General features: G+C 37.5%; 1 protein-coding gene and 1 non-coding gene across 2 annotated transcripts in view; one reads left to right on the top strand and one right to left on the bottom strand.

Annotated features, from left to right (window-relative positions):
- KIF27 (kinesin family member 27) overlaps positions 1–20,876 on the bottom strand; it is a 111,155-nt gene that overhangs the window by 23,729 nt on the left and 66,550 nt on the right. Inside the window, exon 14 of the mRNA XM_049770699.1 lies at positions 8,280–8,495. Within this exon, the coding sequence (XP_049626656.1) occupies positions 8,280–8,495 (216 nt within the window). The remainder of the gene's footprint in view (positions 1–8,279; positions 8,496–20,876) is intronic.
- On the top strand, positions 18,481–18,586 carry LOC126005719 (U6 spliceosomal RNA). Its single transcript, XR_007494757.1, has one exon. It is a non-coding gene; the product is annotated as a U6 spliceosomal RNA (small nuclear RNA).

Raw genomic sequence — 20,876 nt, forward strand, 5'->3', positions numbered from 1 at the left:
ATCAGTGAGCTCAAAAATACAACACCTCCATACAACATCAGAAAAATTCAAATGTCCAAACATAAATTAAAAAACAAGTCTCAAAAAAATGAACAGATGGCAATAAAAATTTGGTATAAATTCAACATAATAACTTAAGAATCATTGGGACCCTTGAGAGCCAGGGAGAAAACCCCTATGAAGAAGCAATAGCCAAAGATATAATTGCTGAGAAGTTCCCAGAGCTGAAGAGTACATATCCACATCTTAGATGTCCAAAGAGTACCAGTTAAAAGAAATCTAAAGGTACATTCTAGTTACAATGATGAAATCATAGATAAAGATAGAATACTGAAAGCAACAATATTTAAAAAGTGAAATGTATACAAAGATGCATCCTTAAGATTTATAGATTTATCATAAGAAACTTTTAGGCCATAAGGCAGTGGTGGCATATAGTAAAAAACTCAATAAAATGAACACCTTACCAGGAATATTTTACCAGGTAGACTATTATTCAGATTTGAAGAAAGGATACACAGCTCTACAGGTAAACAATAGCTCAGGAATTTTACTGACTCAAACCAACTTTAAAAGATGAACTGAAAGAGGTATGTTAAAGCAAGGAAATGATACAAATATAACAAACTTCTATAAAAATACGGCATAAAATTCCATGACAATAATCTCCTTCAATGCCAATGGAATAAGTGCACCAATTAAGATACAGAGTAGCAAAATGGATCAAAAATTTGAACCCAACATTTTGCTGCTGCAAGAAACACATATGAATAGTCAGAGAAAACAGATTCAAAGCCCAAAGTTGGAAGACAATCCTTAAAGTGAATAACTGCCTTAAAAAGGTTGGGGTGGTTTACTAATATCAGACAACCTAAATTTCAGGTTTAAAAAGGTTATAAGAGACCGAGAGGTTTACTTATTAATAATAAATAGCTATGTACATATGGAAGAAATCACATTCCTAAACATATATGCGTCCCATAAGGGGCCAGCAAAATACTTAAGACAACCCCTAATAGACTTGAAGAAAGACATCAATCACAACATAGTAGTAGTTAGAGATTTCAACATCATTCTATCACCTCTTGACTGGTTAGATCAACAAGTTTTATACTAGATTTCAAGGAAGAAATAGAAGAGAGGATCTGAGTATATATGTATATACACAAAAATGTAATGGCCTTTTAATTCCCCCAAAGCTGGAAACACACACTTCTCCAATATACATGGGACACTATCCAAGATAGACCACATGATGGGCAACAAAACATGCCAACATAAAATCAAGAGGATAGGAAATGTATTGCCTATCTTCTCAGACCATGAAGCACTGAAAATAAAAGTGAATTACAAACAAAATCAGATAATTAACTTTAACATCTGGAAATTAAACAGCTCAGAGAGAAGAAAAAATAAAGATTCCTGGAAACAAATAAGAATGAAGATACAAACTAACAGAATTTGTGGGACACGGTAAAAGTGGTGTTAAGAGGAAAAGTATAGCCTTGCAAGCATTTTATCAGTAAGGAAGAAAGGACTTATATAAATGACTTAATGGCACAGCTTAAAAAATTGGAAAATGACTAACAAAATGATCTGAAAGCAAGTAGGAAGAGGGAAATAATAGAATGTAAAGCAGAAATTATTGAACTAGAAATAAAAAAATCAACTCAAAAGGTCAATGAAAGAAAGAGTTGGTTCTTTGTAAAGAAAATAAACAAGATCAGCTGGGGCCCAAGAGACAGCATGAAGGTAAGGCATTTGCCTTGCATGCAGAGGGATGCTGGTTCAAATGCCAGCATCCCATATGTTCCCCGAGCCTGCCAAGAGAAATTTCTGAGCATAGAGCCAAGAGTGACCCCTGAGCACAGCTGGGTGTGATCCAAAATAAAATAAAAATAAACAAGATCAGGACTAGAGAGATTTTACAGTGCATCAGGTGTTTATCCTATGTGCAGTCTATCTAGGTTCGATCCCTGGTATCCCACATGGTTCCCTGAGCTTACAAGAAGTTATTACTAAGAGCAGAACTTGGAGTAACACTGTCAGTGTGCTCCACCCCCAAAAGAGAAAAAGAAACAATCAACAAACCATTAGCAATAATAACAAAAAAAGAGAACCTTCATAAACAAAATCAGAAATGAAAGGGAGGATGTCACTACAGAAACTCAATGGGTAATCAAGATTAGTAAAAGAATCTTTATGCCACAAACAAGAGAACCTAGAAGAAAAAGATAAATTCTTGAACTCGTATAACTTCACAAGGTTGAACCAAGATGATAAACAGACCTATCACTATCGAGAAAATTGAAATGTTAATCTAAAAGCTTCTCTAAAACAAAAGCCCAGATCCAGATGTATTCACTAGACTAGTGACTTCTTTCAAGTCTGTAAAGAAGGCCAACTACCAATCCTTTTCAAACTCTTACATTAAATTGAAGAAACAGAAAAACACTAAGAGTTTCTAGTAAAGAAACTAACATAACCAAAACAAAACAAAACAAAACAAAAAAACAAGGGGTCAGAGAGATAGCATGGAGGTAAGGCATTTGCCTTGCATGCAGAGGGTTGGTGGTTTGAATCCCGGCATCCCATGTGGTCCCCCGAGCCTGCCAGGAGTGATTTCTGAGCATAGAGCCAGGAGTAACCCCTGAGCACTGCCGGTGTGACCCCAAAACCAAAACCAAAAACCAAAAACCAAAACAAAACAAAACTAACATAAGCCCCCCCAAAAAATTATAAGCCAAAATCCCTAATGTAAAGATATTCAGCAAAATACTAGCAAATAGAATCCAATAATTCATTAAAAAAGTTATATACTATGACCAAATAGGATTCATTCCAGAGGTTCAAGGATGGTTTAACATGTGCAAGTCAATAAATATAATACATAATATCATTAAATAAAAAATAAAAATTATATGATCATAGCAATAGATGCAGAGAAGACATTTGAAAGATCCAATATCCATCCATGATAAAAATCTCTCAACAATAAGGAAATTAAAGGAACTTTCTTTAATATGGCCAAAAGCATATAACACAAGTTGTAGTAAAAATACTTAATGTGAAAAAGCTAAGTCTTTCCTTTAAGATCTGGCACAATACAAAGTTGCCTACTCTCACCACTTCTATTCAATATAGTACTGGAAGTACTTGCCATAGCAATTAGGCATGAAAAAGATATCAATGGCATCTAGATAAGCAAGCAAGTAGTAAATCTCTCACTATTTGCTGATGACATATTTAGAAAAACCTAAAGCATTTACAAAAAAGCTTCTAGAAACAATAGATGTGTAGGTTAAAGTGGCAGGCTACAAAATTAATATGCAAAAATCCATGGCCTTTCTATATACAAATAATGAAAAAAAAAACAATTTTTTTCAGAAAAAATAGAGATATTCTAGTGAGTAAATTGCTTCCCTTCTATGCAGCTGACCCAAGTTCTATCTCCAGCATCACATATGGTTCCCTGAGCCCAAACATGAGTGAGCTCTGAGCACAGGTGATATGGTTCAAAATTATGAGTGAGGAGAGAAGAGGTAGTGGAGGGGAATGGAGAGGAGTGGAGAGAAGGAAAATGGAGGGGAGGGATGGGATGGGATGGGATGGGATGGGATGGGATGGGAGAGAAGGAGGAAAGAGGAAGGGTAGGGTAAGGATGGAAAGAGAAGGGAAGGGAAAAGGAAAGAGAAAGAAGAGAATGAAAGAGAAGGGGAAGGGAGGGAGGAAGAGATAGGGGAATAAAAGAGAAGAGAAGGGAGAAAAGGGAGAGAGGAAAGGGAAAAACGAGTGAAGGGAAAACAGTAGAGAAGGGAGAGATATTTCAAAATAAAAATTATTCACTGGAAACAAAAAATAGGACTGCATCAAATATAAAAACTTTTGCCAAATAAAAAAATATCTAACAAAATAAAACATTGTACTGATTGGAAGAAGTGTGACCATTATATTCCCTAACGGATATTGATATTCAAAATATGCAAAGAATTCATAAACCTTAAAACTATAAAAAAACATTGTTAAAAAAGAGGCAGAAGATCCAAATAGACACTGCTCCAAAGAAGACAGATGTACAGCCAAAAGGCACATGAAAACATGTTCATGGTATCTTGTTTTAGGGAATGCAAGTATATATAATGAGCTATTACCTCACACCTATGAGAACTTCTATTATCCAAAAGATAAACAAGTGTTCACAATGATGTGCAAAGAAGGGTGGGAGTGTAAACTGGTTCAGACATTATGAAAACATACAATCTAGTTATCCCATTTCTGAGTATTTACCAACAACAGCCAAAAATAAAACCAAAAACAGAAAACCCATTAAATCCAAGGCTTTTTGTATCCCATGCTACTGCAGTGTTATTAACAATTACAAAAACTGTACACAATCTAACTGCCAATTGATAATAAAGATGTGGTATATGTGTGCAGTGCAATAATTTTAGCTATTAAATAAGAAAAGAAAAAATATTGACAGGCAGGTACGTAGCTCAGTGGCAGAACATTTGCTCTTTATTTGTGAGCCTCTAAATTTAATTCTCAGTACCACAAAAAGGAAAAGACTAAATCTTGCCATTTGCAACAACATAAAACTGATCTGCAATGTACTATGCTTAGTGAAATAAGTGCATTAAAAAAATAAGTATCGGGCCAGGAGAGATAGCACAGCAGTGTTTGCCTTGCAAGCAGCCGATCCAGGACCAAAGGTGGTTGGTTCAAATCCCAGTGTCCCATATGGTCCCCCATGCCTGTCAGGAGCTATTTCTGAGCACACAGCCAGGAGTAAACCCTGAGCAATGCCGGGTGTGACCCAAAAACCAAAAACCAAAAAAAAAAAAAAAAAAAAAAGTACCATACAATAAAATATAGAAATACAGAAAAATAAAATACATTAAAATCAATTATATAAATGAAAGTAAGCAATAGAGAGGCCGGAGAGAGATAGCACAGAGGTAGGGCATTTGCCTAGCACACAGTCGACCCAGGACAGACGATGATTCAATGGTTTGTAACCCAGCATCCCATATGGTCCCCTGTGCCTGCCAGGAGCAGTTTCTGAGCACAGAGCCAGGAGTAACCCCTGAGCGCCACCAGGTGTGACCCAAAAGACCAAAACAAAACAAAAAGGCATTTGAGTCTAAGACCAGATTCCAGGAGAAAACATAAAGGGTGAATAAATTGGGTCAAAGGGAGACTGACACAATAATATAGAGGGTAGGACACTGAACATGCTTCTCAACATGGTCCCTCTAAGTCTGTCAGGGATGATTCCTGAGTCTAAGAGCCAGGAGTAATCCTTAAGCATCACCAAGTATAGCCAAACAAAACAAAACAACCAAAAATAATTGGATAAAGGGATCTAAGGGGGCTAAGGAGATGACTAAAACATCTGGAATTATGCACTGGGCAGACAGAGGCCCCAAGTTTCAGTCCCTGTACAACAAAGTTTCCAGGTCCCACTGGGTGTAGCTCCTGTGGTCTCCAACAATGTTGAGCCTTAGCAACAGTGCCTCAAGGGGCCCTTCTCTGAGTCACCAGACCCACATTGCCTGACTTGAAAGGACCTGGAAGTGGACTCAGGTACTCTGAACACTGCCAGCGTGGGCCCTACTCCTGAGAAGGTATTGATTGTATGGTGATGGATAAAATTAGTTTTACTACATTTTTTAAAATTAAAGTTATATTGTATTGTAGCATTATAAAGATCCAGGTACCTATTATTAAAATCCAGCATATATTAAGTTAAATCCAACATGCATGTATTACATTGCTATATATACTATGCTGTTACTCACTAATGCCAATTTATATCCATCACTATATAATGTTGTTTTTTATTTTAATTTTTTGGTTTTTGGGTCACATGTGGCTGTGCTCAGGGTTTACTTCTGGCTTTATGCCCTGGGCTCACTCCTAGCAGACTTCGGGGACCGAACCCAGGTCTGCTGAGTACAAGGCAAGTGATCTACCTATTGCCCTCTCTATCCAGCACTTTTTTATTTTGGAGCCACACCTGGCTGTACACAGAACTTACTGGCTCTTCACTCAGGGATCACTCTCGGTGGAGGAGACCATATATAGTGCTGAAGATCAAACATGAGCCAGCAGTGCTGTGTGTAAGGCTAGCACTCTTCTGTATTATTTTCAGCCTACAATGGTATATTTCATATCTGGCTTGTTTTATTAAATATAATATATTCTATATTAAATTATGTTGTTGCAAGAAGCATGATTTCATCTTTTTAAAAACAAGTTTAAATTATTAATAGTGTACATATACTACATCTTTACCCAACAATCATCTATCTATAGACAGAGGTTGTTTCCATTTCTTATCTATTGTAAATAATGATGCAGTAAATATAGAGCTGCAAATCTATCACTGAATTAGTTTTGGGGACCCATACATAGTATACTCAGACTTTAATCCTGACTCTTCACTCAGTGATAACTCCTGGAAGGGCTCAGGAGACCAACAGGGGGTGCCAGGATCAAGCCTAGGTCAACTACAAGCAGATAAGAGCCCTACTTCCTGTACCATCATCTCTCTGGCTCTGTATTTTTTGAGAAGATGAAAGGGAGGGGCAAATACAAATATGTAGGATAACTAGATTATACTTCTAAATTTTTGGAAAAATATCCATATTATTTTCCATAAGGTCTGTGCCAGTTTACATTCCCACCTGCTGTGTGCAAAGGTTTCCTCTTTTTCACTTCCTTGCCAACACTGGCTTCTTGTCTTTTAGATAGCAGTCATTCTTGTAGGTGTGAAGTGATATCTCATTATGGTTTTGCATTTCCCTAATAACAAGAGAAGATGTACATGTATTCATGTGCCTTTTGGTCATCTATGTCTTCTTTGGAGAAGTGCCTACTGGGATCTTCTGTTCAATTTTAACGAGGTTATTTCTCAGTTTCATGAGTTATTATTTTGGATATCAATCCACTAGGTCATATGATGTGCATGTATCCTCTCCATTATGTAGAATCTCAATTAATATTGAAAGTTTTTTAAACTGTGTCAGTTTTTTTGAGGGGGGGCCACACCTGGCAGCGATCAGGCATTACTCCTGGCTCTTCGCTCAGAAATTGCTCCTGGCAGGCTCGGGGGACCATATGGGATGCTGGGATTCGAACCACCTTCCTTCTGCATGCAAGGCAAATGCTTTACCTCCATGCTATCTCTCTGGTCCCAACTGTGTCATATTTTTAATTAAATTCAAACATTTTACTTTGATATAACAAAATTGGATTTTTAACAGTGAGCTTAACAGAGTATATACATAGTATATACATAGCCCACCTGAAATTTACATAGTATTTGAATGTACTATTACAATCAAAACTGTATTTGATAAAGTACACAAAGACCATTGTCAATTAAACTAACATTTGAGGAAAGACTAATTATACAGTAATCTTCAGTCAAAAATAAAATATTTTTAGTTAAAAAATTAATTTGTGAGCCCAGGGATTCTGACTCAGTGTGCAGTGCAGGTCATGCACTTGTGAGGCCTGAGTCTCACTGCTACACAGCTGTATGCAAATAACAGTCCCACTGATGCAGTCCTCAGTGCTACAAGAATAAAAATAAAACCATCACTAGTAAGAATAATGCGAAAGGAAGCATACTCTCCTCCAAGTGAAAACTCCCACTTAAAGGTATTTTTATTGGAGTTTGAATTTTATGCATCTAATTGTTTGGTACTTAGTATGGAACATGCTACTGGACACTGGTATTTTCTCAACCAAAACTCTTTTCTTTCTTGAGTAATACCTGGTTACCAAGAATGGAACTCAGGTCAGCCACATGCAAGACAATAAATATCCTATTTCTGTACTACCATTCCAGCCTCTCAAACAAAACCTTTAATGCCGTAGGCATCCACTGTTCATAATGAACCATCTAGCATATGTGTGAATAGAGAAAACAGGTAACCTCTGATGAACTGAGAGTCTTTCTATGTTCTCTGATTTCAGATGAGAAAATTTAGCTGAGACTGGGTATACTTTAGAAGTATTAGTTTCCCTGTCTCCATCAGTTCCAGTCAGGCATTGGCCACAATCATGGACTGGTGAGGATGACATCATACTTTCTAATGAAGCATAGCTTAGGGTGTTTAAGAGGTGCCAGGCAAACTAATCATATCTGGCAAAATCTCAAGGAAACAATATTTACCAGATTTATCATTTTTTATGTGTTAGTGACAAAGATGGAAGAAATCTTCCAAGTGACCCATCATACAGAACTTCCAATTCCAAAGAATACTTACTTCAGGTGATAACACGCTACCATTTTTAAGTTTTTCATCCACACTCTCTCTCTGTCTCTGCAGTAGATTCCTTTCTTTCTGGAGGGACTGAATTTCTTCTGAAATCTTTATTTTCTCCTCAGCAGTGCTGCTCTGAAGCTGCACATTCTTTTCAGATAATTCTTGGTCCAACAAACTCAAACGAGTTGATATTTTCAAACTATCCATGTTTAATGCCTAAAATAAAAATAAACCAACCAGATAGTTAGAAATACAAATTGCAAGAAAGAGGAAAAACTAAATATTTTAATAAATAAATATATTTTTAATTTCTACATTATTTTTTCTCCCTTGTTAAGGTGTCATACATGTGGGAGTTACATTTCCTAAAATTCCAAAAGAGACTCGAGGTACCAAATATTTGGTATACCTGATTACATAGGTTTTGTTAAGTAGTGTTTTGTTTTTGTTATTTTCTAAAGTAAGCTTTGTCCATTGGCCTTTTACATAGTAGAATTAATTTGATTAAGAATTTCTAGAGGTTGGGGCTAAAGCAATATTACAGTGGGTAAGGTGCTTGCCTTCCATGATACTGAACAGGGGGTCAATTCCTGGCACCTCATATGGTCCTGAGTCCTCCAGAAGTTATCCCTGAGTACAGAGCCAAGAGTAGGCCCTAAACACCACTAGGTGTGAGTCCCCTCCCCCAAAAAAACATTTTAAAAAAGAAAATCATTTTGTGAGTTGCTTAAAATATATGATTTGTTTTTTTATTATTTTCTTCTGTCATTTATGTGTGACTAGTTATAAAGATATCATTATTACGTTGATTTGTTTTCCTGTTTCTTATGTAGGTCAAGAGTGGTAGCCTAGGAGGACACTGGGATCACTCTAGTGGTGCAAAAGAGTTGAGGAAAGCCATGGGGAAATCCCTTTGCAGTGTCAAGGACCTAACTACATGCCAGGTGTGTGCTCTACTGGTTGACTTATCTCCCCAGCCACATTAAGAGAATTTTTAGAATTATTTTGTTATCAAAGTAATAGTCTGAATAGTCTACCATAAAAAAGGTGTTTTATTTTTATTTATTTATTTTTGCAATGCTTATGCAAATCCCACATTGCTCCACATTGGTAGTTTCTTCAATCTCATTAAGTTTCTACTAATTTTCAAAACAACAGTCCCTTATCCCACCCTTTCACCTACATCTTGCTCTCTAGAAACAGGCCTTCAAGCCTGTTAACTATTTCTTCAAAAGTTTACATCTGTGTTTCAAACTAATTACTAACTTTATATATTGATATATTATGGAAAATAAGGATGCATAAGCATACTGTGCCTCCTTTTCTCCACCTCTTTCAGTTTCTCAATACAAATTATAGTTTGTTAAAATGATAATCAGCTTATTTAGTCACAATGCTGGTGAAGCATATCCTGGTGAAGCATATCCTGGTGAAGCATATCCTGGACTCAACTGCAATTAAAAATTTTACAAGAAAAAAACATCTAACCCCATCAAAAAATGGGGAGAAGAAATGAACAGACACTGATAAAAAAAGAAATACAAATGGCTAAAAGGCACATGAAAAAATGCTCCACATCACTAATCATCAGGGAGATGCAAATCAAAACAACTATGAGGTACCATCTCACGCCACAGAGGTTGGCACACATCAGAAAGAATGAGAACAAGCAGTGCTGGCGGGGATGTGGAGAGAAAGGAACTCTTATTCATTGCTGGTGGGAATGCCGTCTGATCCAACCTTTGTGGAAATTGATATGGAGATTTCTCCAAAAGCTGGATGTCGAGCTCCCATACGATCCAGCTATACCACTTCTAAGGATATATTCTAGGAACAGAAAAATACAATACAAAAATCCCTTTCTCACACCTATATTCATTGTAGCATTGTTTACAATAGCCAGACTCTGGAAACAGTCTAAATTCCCCTCAATAGATGAATGGTTAAAGAAACTATGGTACATATACACAATGGAATATTATGCAGCCATCAGAAGAAATGAAGTCATGAAATTTTCCTATACATGGATGTATATGGAATCTATTATGCTGAGTAAATAAGTCAGAGGAAGAGAAATAAACACAGAATGGTCTCACTCATCTATGGGTTTTAAGAAAAATGAAAAACATTTGTGTAATGATTCTCAGAGACAAAATAGAGGAGGACTGGAGGGTCTAGCTCCTGTCATGAAGCTCACCACAGGGATCGTTCAGTGCAGTCACAGAAATAATTACACTGAGAACTATCATAACAAAATGTGACTGAATGAGGGAAGTAGAAAGCCTGTCTAGAGTACAGGCCAGTGTGGGGTGGGAGGAAGGACACTTGGGATATTGGTCATGTGGTTATGGGAATGTTGCACTGGTGTAGGATATATATATATATATATATATATATATATATATATATATATGTATATTGGGGCCAGCAAGGTGGCGCTAGAGGTAAGGTGTCTGCCTTGCAAGCGCTAGTCAAAGAAGGACCGTGGCTCGATCCCCCGGCATCCCATATGGTCCCCCCAAGCCAGGGGCAATTTCTGAGCGCTTAGCCAGGGAGTAACCCCTTAGCATCAAACAGGTGTGGCCGAAAAACCAAAAAGAAAACCAAAACAAAACAAAAAACAAACAAACAAAAATATATATATATATTAAAAAATCAAAAAAAATTTTCCTGGGGCTAAAGCAGTAGAACAGTTGCTAAGGCCTTGTATGTGCCTGATCCAGAATTCCCAGTATCCCATATGGTCCACTGAGCACTGCCAGGAGTGATTCCTAAGTATAGAGCCAGGAGAATCCCTGAGCACTGCTGGGTGTGACACTCTACCAATCTTGTTATTCTTTTTTTTTTTTTTTTTTGGGCCACACCTGGCGGTGCTCAGGGGTTACTCCTGGCTATTTGCTCAGAAATAGCTCCTGGCAGGCACGGGGGACCATATGGGACACCGGGATTCGAACCAACCACCTTAGGTCCTGGATCGGCTGCTTGCAAGGCAAACACCGCTGTGCTATCTCTCCGGGCCCGTTATTCTTTTTAAAATATATACCAAGAATTCTTTCCTTGAGGCCAGAGTGGTGGTGCAAGTGGTAGGGCAATTGCCTTGCACGTGCTAACCTAGGAAGGACTGTGGTTGAACCCCCTGGCATTCTATATGGTCCCCCAAGCCAGGAGCGATTTCTGAACGCATAGCCAGGAGTAACCCCTGAGTGTCATTGGGTGTGGCCCCCCAAAAAGCAAAAAATATAATTCTTTCCTTATGTGTATATTTGGGGGGGGGGAGGGATTGATTCTTGGACAATACATGGTGATGCTTAGTGGTGATTTCTGGCTCTGCATTCAGGAATTACTCCTGAAAATGCTCAGGGGACCATATAGATTCCAGGGATAAAACCCAGGCCAGTGTGTGCAAGGTAAGTACCCTACCCACTGTACTAACACTCTGGCTCCTTTCCTGTTTTTCAATAGTCTGATGTTTGTTGTATGAATGAAGTATCACTTTTTACCACCTTGAATAGTGATCCTCAAACTTTTTAAACAGGGAGTCAGTTCACTGTCCCTCAGATTGTTGGAGGGCCAAACTATAGTAAAAACAAAAACTATGAACAAATTCCTAAGCACACTACATATATCTTATTTTGAAGTGAAGAAACAAAACGGGAACAAATACAATATGTGGCCCGTGGGCAGTTGTTTGAGGACCTTGAGGATATTAAGGGCATCATGAAGTTTTTACACCTCCTTATTCTATCTCTAATTTCTCTTAGTTTCCTTTTCCCTCGTTTCAGTCTTTATAAGTGGCTCTGCTGCAGTATCTATCATACAAGAATTAAGGTATTAAAAGCTAATCATCATTTAACATAGATGTAAACCAAGTTATCAAGTATATGCCTAAAACTTACTGAGGTATGTCAATTACTTCTCAATTAAAATGGGAGGGGTGTTGATAAATGATGTGTGATAAGTAAAATTTGTCAGCTGGTAGCTGGCCACTTAGTTGAGGGACAAATAAGTTTTTCTATGTTATTTTTCAGAGATTAACTTAGAGAATGTTACAGTGTTCTACTGGAAAGCATAATGATGGCTACCAACACTCTCAAATCTGTGTAAGGGCTAGGAATTAGAGGCTGAGAATTCATATGTAGACTTTAATTTACACTTTGTTTTAGGTATTTTTAATCAACCTGACCCTTTACTGTACCTGCTTTAATATTTAGGAAAGTATAGTTTCCTGAGTGCTCTACTTTCATCTTTACGTCTCATTTCTGCTTACTAAGAATCCTTATTCCTTTATTTAACTTTTTCACATTTTATGTGAATTATTTGTATAATTTAGTTGTCACTTAAACTTAAAAAGCCAAAGCAAAAACTTTGGCTCTCAATAATTAAAAAAAATCCCATTCACAATTGTGTCTTGGAAAATCAAGTATCTTGAAATCAACTTAACTAAAGAGATGAACTACCTATACAAAGGAAACTACAAAACACAAGAAATAAAAAGAAATTTAAGAAATAAAAGAGGACACAAGGAAATAGAAACAGATCCCCTACTCATGAATTGGGAGGACTAATATCATTAAAAATGACAATACTTCTCAAAGCACTATACAGATTTAATAAATCCTTATGAGGATGCCCAGGACATTTTTCAAAAAAATAGATTAAACACTGCTGAAATTCATATGAACAAAAAACCTTCTCCTATCTTTTTCCTAAGAATTGTTTTCACTCTTTGGAGGATTTTGTGATTCCAAAGAAACCTTAGCATTATTTTTTCTGTATCATTAGAAGAAAACTATTGGAATTTTGACAGAGACTGAACCAAATGCTTTGCATAGGATGGTCATTTTAGCTATGTTAATTCTTCCAAACTTTTAATATTCTTCTATGACATCATATATTCTATTGTTTTTAAAAGCAACTTACAGTTTTTTCATGTATCTAGTCTTTCACCTTTCATTTTATTCTTAACTATTTTTATACATTGCATTTGAGTTAACATGGTTTCAACAGTCTTAATATTTACATGTTGTTTGTTATATGAATTTACACTTCCACCACCACCGAAATTCTAATGACTCTCCATTGTTAGTATATAACTTTTTTTTTTGTTTGTTTATGGGTCACACATGGTGGTGCTCAGGAGTTATTCCTGCCTCTGTGCTCAGAAGTCGCTCCTGGCAGGCACAGGGGACCATATGGGATGCTGGAAATTGAACCAGGGTCTGTCTTGTATTGGTCACTCCAGCCCCTGGTGTATAACTTTTAACCCTGTTGTTCCTTTCCCAGAATTTGCTAATCTCAGTTTTGTACTCAAAGTAAAGGGTTTGTTATAATCAGTTATTGTCATGTCATGACAAATTATATGATTTTGTTTTCTCTTAGAGAGCAGCCTCGCTATTTGTTTGTTAATTTATTTATCTGGGTCACACCGGGCGGTGCTCAGTGTTATTCCTGGTTCTGTGCTCCGAAATCGCTCCTGGCAGGCATGGGGGATCATATGGGATCCTTGGATTCGAACTACCATTCGATCAGAATAGGCTGCTTGCATGCCAAAGGCCCCACTACTATACTATTTCTCTGGCCTCAGCCTAGCTATTTAAACATGATTAGATAACAAAGGACAGAGTAGAACTAAGGACAGAATAGAGCTGTCACCCTAAAACATAAAGTGGAGAAGTGAAGAACGTATTAATATCAAAACAGATCCTACCAATGTAGTCATAGTTTGAAAAAGGAGGTTTAATATGGAAAAAGGTTATAGAGTCTCTATGTTCATATCTTTGAAATCAAGGCCTGGAAGGGCCAAATATTTTTATTTGGCAAAAAAAGTCATCAAGTATGAGGCAAGCCAGCTTCATTTCCATACACTTAGTCCTAATATTGAAAATAAGTATATATAAATCCCAAAAGTGTATATTCTGGCTCTTTCACATCCTTCACAATAATTCTATTTTCAAAACTTAACATTGATTCAAATTCTTCATAGAACTTCTTTAATTAACTCATAATATCCAAGTTCTCTAGCAAACATTTTTGTAAAAATTCCTAATACTTAAAAATTTGGAAAATAGAGGCCAAGTGATAGCACGTTTGCCTTGCACGCAACTGACCTAGGATGGACCTCAGTTTGATCCCCACCATTCCATATGGTCCCTCAAGCCAGGAGCGATTTCTGAGTGCATAGTCAGGAGTAACCCTTGGAGTGTCACAGAGTGTGGCCTCCCCCAAAAAAGGGAAAATTAATCCTTTACACCAAATCTTCATTTATAAGAGCTCTGTAAACCCTTTGTTTTGGGTAGAATTGATAGCTTAGTTTGCAAGTCTATTCTTCAAATTATCCATGTTTACAATGCAGCATCAGTTTTACATTTCAAATATATTCACTGAAGTTAAAAATAGAAGTTTTAAGGTGGGGGTAACAAAGCATTCTTTCTTAATGGTTACAGAGCTCCTATCTAGAGGGAATAAAAAAGTTTAATAGAGTTGATGAATGTATGACACTGTGAATGTAATTAATGGTAATGTCAACATTATAAAATTTTGTTAAGTATTTTTTATACTTTTAAAAATATCCTCAGAGAGAAAAGGGGGGTGGGCAGGGGAGGGAAGGAGAAGGGAAAGAGGAGAGGGGAATGGGGCGGGGAGCAGAGGGGAAGGGAGAGGAGGGAAGGTGAGGAAGGGAGGAGAGGAGAGGGGAGAAGAAAAGAAAAATGTTGTCCTAGAGGCAAGGTAGGCATTGACAGAAGGGAAACAGGACAATGGTGAGGAGAAATGTATACTGGTGAAGGGTATTGGACATTATATGACTGAAACAACTTGAGAACTGTGAAAAAAAATCCTCCCAACTGCATTATGAACAATTCTATAATCAGTTTTTATTTTATTTATTTTAATAAGGGTCTTTTTTTTGTTTTTGTTTTTGTGTCACACCTGGCAGCACTCAGGGGTTACTCCTGGCTCCATGCTCAGAAATCGCTTCTGGCAGGCTCGGTGGACCATATGGGATGCTGGGATTCAAACCACTGACCTTCTGCATGATAGGCAAATGCCTTACTTCCATGCTAGGGTCATTTTTTAAAATAAAAATAATATATTTAAGCACCATGATTACAAACATGTTTGTAGCGGGGTTTCAGTCAAAAAAAGAACATACACCTTCAACAGTGCAACATTCCCACCACCAATACCCCCAACTCCCTCTGCCCCCACCCCATGCCTGTATTTGAGATAGGTATTCTACTATCTCACTCATTAACATTGTCATGATAGTTCTAGTACAGTTATTTCTCCCTGTGGTAAGTTTCAAACAATGGGCTTATCCTTCCAGCCTTTATCTCTATTGTCTCTGGGCATTATTACAATAATGTCTTCTTTTTCTTTTTTTTTTCCGGCCACACCCATTTGATGCTCAGGGGTTACTCCTGGCTAAGCGCTCAGAAATTGCCCCTGGCTTGGGGGGGATCATATGGGATGCCGAGGGATCGAACCGTGGTCCTTCCTTGGCTAGCGCTTGCAAGGCAGACACCTTACCTCTAGCGCCACCTCACTGGCCCCATTGTCTTATTTTTCTTAAATCTCATAGTTGAGTGAGACTATTCTGTGTATATCTTTCTCCCTCTGACTTATTTAACTCAGCAAAATAGTTTCCATGTCTATCCATGTATGGGAAAATTTCATGACTTCATCTCTCCTGACGACTGCATAGTATTCCATGTACCACAGTTTATTAAACCATTCATCCGTTGAAGAGCATCTTGGATGTTTCCAGATTCTGGCTATTGTAAATAGAGCTGCAATAAATATAGTGTGCAGATGCATTTTTGTGTTGTGTTTTGTGTTCCTAGGGTATAACCCTAGGAGTTGTATAGCTGTATCATATGGGAGCTCAATTTTCAATGTTTTCAGGAATTTTCATATTGTTTCCCATAAGGGCTAGACTAGATGGCATCTCCACCAGCAGTGAATGAGAGTTCCTTTCTCTCCATATCCCTGTCAGCACATATTGTTCTTTGTGATGTGTGCCAGTCTCTGTGGCATGAGATGATACCTTATTGTTGTTTGATTTGCATCTCTCTGATGAGTTCTGATGTAGTACATTTTACATATGCATTTTGGCCATTTGTATTTCTTTGAGGAAATATCTATTCATTTCTTCTCCCCATTTTTTGATGAGGTTAGATTTTTTTTCTTGCTAAGTTCCTTCAGTACCTGGTTAGCCCCTTATTTTATGGGTATTGGGTGAATAGTTTCTCCCATTCTGTGGGTGGCCTTTGTATCCTAAATCACTATTTCCTTTGAGGTGCAGAAGTGTCTCAGTTTATCTCCACTTCAATTCTTTGGAGAGTGATGTTTCCTCCTTGAAGATGCCTTTAGTCTTAATGTCATGGAGTGTTTTACCTATGTGTTGTTCTATATACCTTTTGGTTTTGGGTCTGATATCAACATCTTTAATCCTTTTGGATTTGACCTTTGTGCATAGTGTTAGATGAGAAGCTGAGTTTGTTTTTTTTTTCATGTGGCTGACTAGTTATTTCAACACTACTTATTGAACAGGGTTTTCTTGTTCCATTTTGCATTTCTTGCCCCTTTATCAAAGATTAATTTATTGTATGTCTAGGGAACATTCTCTGAATACTCAAATCTATTTAATTGATTTGAAGGTTTATCTTTATTTCAGTACCATACTATTTTAATGACTATTGCTTCGTGATACAATTTAAAGTTAGGGAAAGTGATGCCTCCCATCTTCTAGTTCCTAAGGTTTGCTCAGCTATTCGTAAATGAATATCAGGAGTGTTTGAGCCATTTCTTTAAAGAATGTTATGGGCATCCTCAGAGGAACTGTGTTAAATCTGTACAATGCTTTGGGAAGTTATTGCCATTTTAATTATTTTAACCCTCCCAATCCATGAGCAGGATATGTGTCTCCATTTCCTTGTGTCCTCTTTTATTTCTTGAAGCAGGGTTTTGTAGTTTTCTTTGTATAGGTCCTCACCTCCTTAGTTATATTGACTCCAAGATATTTGAGTTTGTGTGGCATTAATGTGAATGGATTGTTTTTTTTTTTTTTTGGGGGGGGGGGTTTGGGCCACACCCGTTTGACGCTCAGGGGTTACTCCTGGCTATGTGCTCAGAAATAGCCCCTGGCTTGAGGGGACCATATGGGACGCCGGGGGATCGAACCACTGTCCGTCCTATGCTAGCGCTTGCAAGGCAGACACCTTACCTCTAGCGCCACCTTCCCGGCCCCGGATTTTTTTTTTTTAATGTCTACTTCTTCTCTATCATTATTGGTGTATAAGAAGGCTCATTGATTTTTGTGTGTTAATGTTGTAGCCTGCCTCTTTGCTATATGAACCTATTGTTTCTAAAAAGTTTTTTGGTAGTCTTTAGGGTTTTCTAAGTAGAATATCATGTCATCTACAAATAGTGAGAGCTTGACTTCTTCCTTTCCTATCTGGATGTCCTGGATATCATTTTCAAGCTATATATATATATATATATATATATATATATATATATATATATATATATATATAGGCTAGATATAGAACTATAGGCTAGATATAGAACTTCCAGCACTATATTGAACAGAAGTGGTGAGAGAGGGCAGCCTTGTCTTATACCATATCTTAGAGGAAAGGCTATTGAGAATAATTGTCATCGGCTTGATGATCTTCAAGATCTTTTGACCTTGACTCTATTGAGAAAAGTTCCATTTCCATCTTGTTGAGAGTTTTTATCCTAAATTGGTGTTGGACCTTATCAAATGCTTTCTCTGATCTATTGATATTATCATATAATTTTTATTTTTCCTTTTGGTTATATGGAATATTATGTTAATTTATTATGAGGCATTGCCAGAATTTTGTTGAGGATCTTTGTGTCTGTGCTCCACAAGGATATTGATCTATAGTTTTCTTTCGTTGCAGCATCTCTGCCTGGTTTGGGTATCAAGGTGATGTTAGCTTCATAAAAACTATTTAGGAATGTTCCTAATTCTTCAATTTCTTGAAAGAACCTGAAATGGATTGGTAGTATTTACTATGAAAAGGTTTGAAAGAATTAGTAAATTCATCTGGGCTGCGGTATTGTTTTGGGAGAGACTTTGGATTACAATTTAATTCCCTCAATAGTTATGGGTCTGTTTGAATTGCTAGATCATCCTGGTTTAACTGTGGAAAATAATAAAAGTCTAAATATTGTGCTCGCTTCGCCAGCACATATACTAAAATGGGAACGATACAGAGAAGATTAGCATGTCCCCTGCGCAAGGATGACACCAAATTTGTGAAGCGTTCCATATTTTTTTAAATTAAAAAAAAGTCTAAATATTTAACCATTTCTTCTAGGTTCTCGTGTTTTGTGGATAGATTTTCTCAAAGTAGTCTCTGATTACCCTTTAAATCTCTGTAGTATCTGTACTGATCTCTCCTCCCGCTTTCATTTCAAATTTGGTTAATTAAGTTTCTCTCCTTTTCTTTTTAAGTTTTGCTATGGTTTATCAATTTTCTTTTTTTTTTTTCCAAAGAATCAACTTTTGTTTTCATTTATCTTTCAGATTGTTGTCTGGATTTCCACTTCATTGATTTCTACTCTAAGCCTTGCTATTTCCTTCTGCCTACCTATTTTTGGTTCCTTTTGTTTATCATTTTCTAATTTTACAAGCTGTGTCACTGAGCTATTTATGTAGGTCCCCTTTCCTTCCTGATGTGTGCTTGCAAAGCTATATTTTTCCCTCTTATTATTTCTTTTGGTGTGTCCCAGAAATTTTGATACTTTGTGTTTTATTTGCATTTGTTTCCAGGAATGGTTTTATGTTCTGTTTTGGTTTTGTGTCGCACCAGGTGGCGCTCAGGGGTTACTTCTGGCTCTGAGCTCAGAAATCGGCCTGGCAAGCTTGGGGGATCAAATGGGAAGCTGGGATTTGAACCTTTGTCAGTCCTGGATCTGCTGTGTAAAAGGTAAAGGCCCTACTACTGTGCTATCTCTCCAGCTCCTCCAGGAATGTTTTTTCTCTTTGCTTTCATCTCTGACCCATTGGTTGTTTAGTAGTGAGCTGTTTAATTTCCAGGTGTTCAAGTTTTCTTTCAGTGTCCCTTTGTAGTTCATTTCGAATTTCAGTCTTTGTGATCTTTTTTTTTTTTTTTTTTTTTTTTGGTTTTTGGGCCACACCCATTTGATGCTCAGGGGTTACTCCTGGCTATGTGCTCAGAAATCGCCCCTGGCTTGGGGGGACCATATGGGACGCCGGGGGATCGAACCGCGGTCCTTCCTTGGCTAGCGCTTGCAAGGCAGACACCTTACCTCCAGCGCCACCTACCTGGCCCCAGTCCTTGTGATCTGAGAAAGTAGTCTGTACAATTTCTATCCTTTTGATTTTATGGAAGCATGTTTTATGGGCTAGCATACGGTCTATCCCAGAGAATGACTCATGTGAATTGGAGAATGTGTATCCAGTTTTTTTGGATGGAGTGTCTTAGATATATCTTCTAGGCCACTGTCTTTCATTTCTCCTCGTAGAGATAATATATTCTTGTTGATTTTCAGCTTGGTTTACCTATCAAGGGGTGACAGAGTGGTGTTGAGGTCTCCCACTATTATTATGTTGTTATTGATATCTTCCTTCAGATTTATCAACAACTTTATTACATATTTTGCTGGTCCCTCATTGTGTGTATATATGTTTAAGAGTGTGCTTTATTCCTGTTGTATATTATTCCTGTTATATACTTTGATTATTATGAAATGTCAATATTTGTCCCTATAACTTTTTAAGTTTAATATTTGTGTCATCTGAAATTAATATGCCTACTCCAGTTTTTTTTTTGGGGGGGGTCACACCCGGCAGTGCTCAGGGGTTACTCCTGGCTCCATGCTCAGAAATTGCCCTGGCAGGCACAGGGGACCATATGGGATGCAGGGATTCAAACCACCATCCTTCTGCATGAAAGGCAAACACCTTACCTCCATGCTATCTCTCCAGCCCCATACTCCAGCTTTTTTTAAGGGAGTTCTTTGCTTGGACGATTTCTTCCAATCTTTGATTTTGAGTCTTTTGGTTCTAACTATTCAGATGTGTTTCTTGTAGGAGCAGAATGTTGGATTCAGCTTTTTTTTTTTTTTAATGGGTCACACCCAGCAGCACTCAAGGGTAATTCCTGGTTCTGAGCTTAGAAATCACTCCTGGCAGGTTCAGGGGATGATATGGGATGCCAGGACTTGAACCATGGCCTGTCCTGGGTCTGCTGCATGCAAGGCAAATGTCCCATTGCTGTGCTATCTCTCCAACTTAGGATTCACTTTACCACTCTATGTTTCTTACCTGGTGCATTTAGTTCAATGATGTTGAGAGAAATCATTGTAATCTTTATATAGAAGTTTGGTGTGTCTGTTGATCTGTCTTGTCTTAAAGCAGACCTTTCACTTTTTCTTTTAGAACTGGTTTTGAGTCTGTAAAGTTTCTCAGCTGTTGTTTATCTGTGAAGCTATGTATATTTCCTTCAAACCTAAACATGAGTCTGTCTGGGTGGAGTATTCTAGGCAAAGTATTCATTTCATTGACTTTTGTCACTATATCCCACCACTGCCTTTGTGCCT

This window comes from Suncus etruscus, chromosome 3 (assembly GCF_024139225.1).
Source record: "Suncus etruscus isolate mSunEtr1 chromosome 3, mSunEtr1.pri.cur, whole genome shotgun sequence".
Taxonomy (NCBI): Eukaryota; Metazoa; Chordata; class Mammalia; order Eulipotyphla; family Soricidae; genus Suncus; species Suncus etruscus.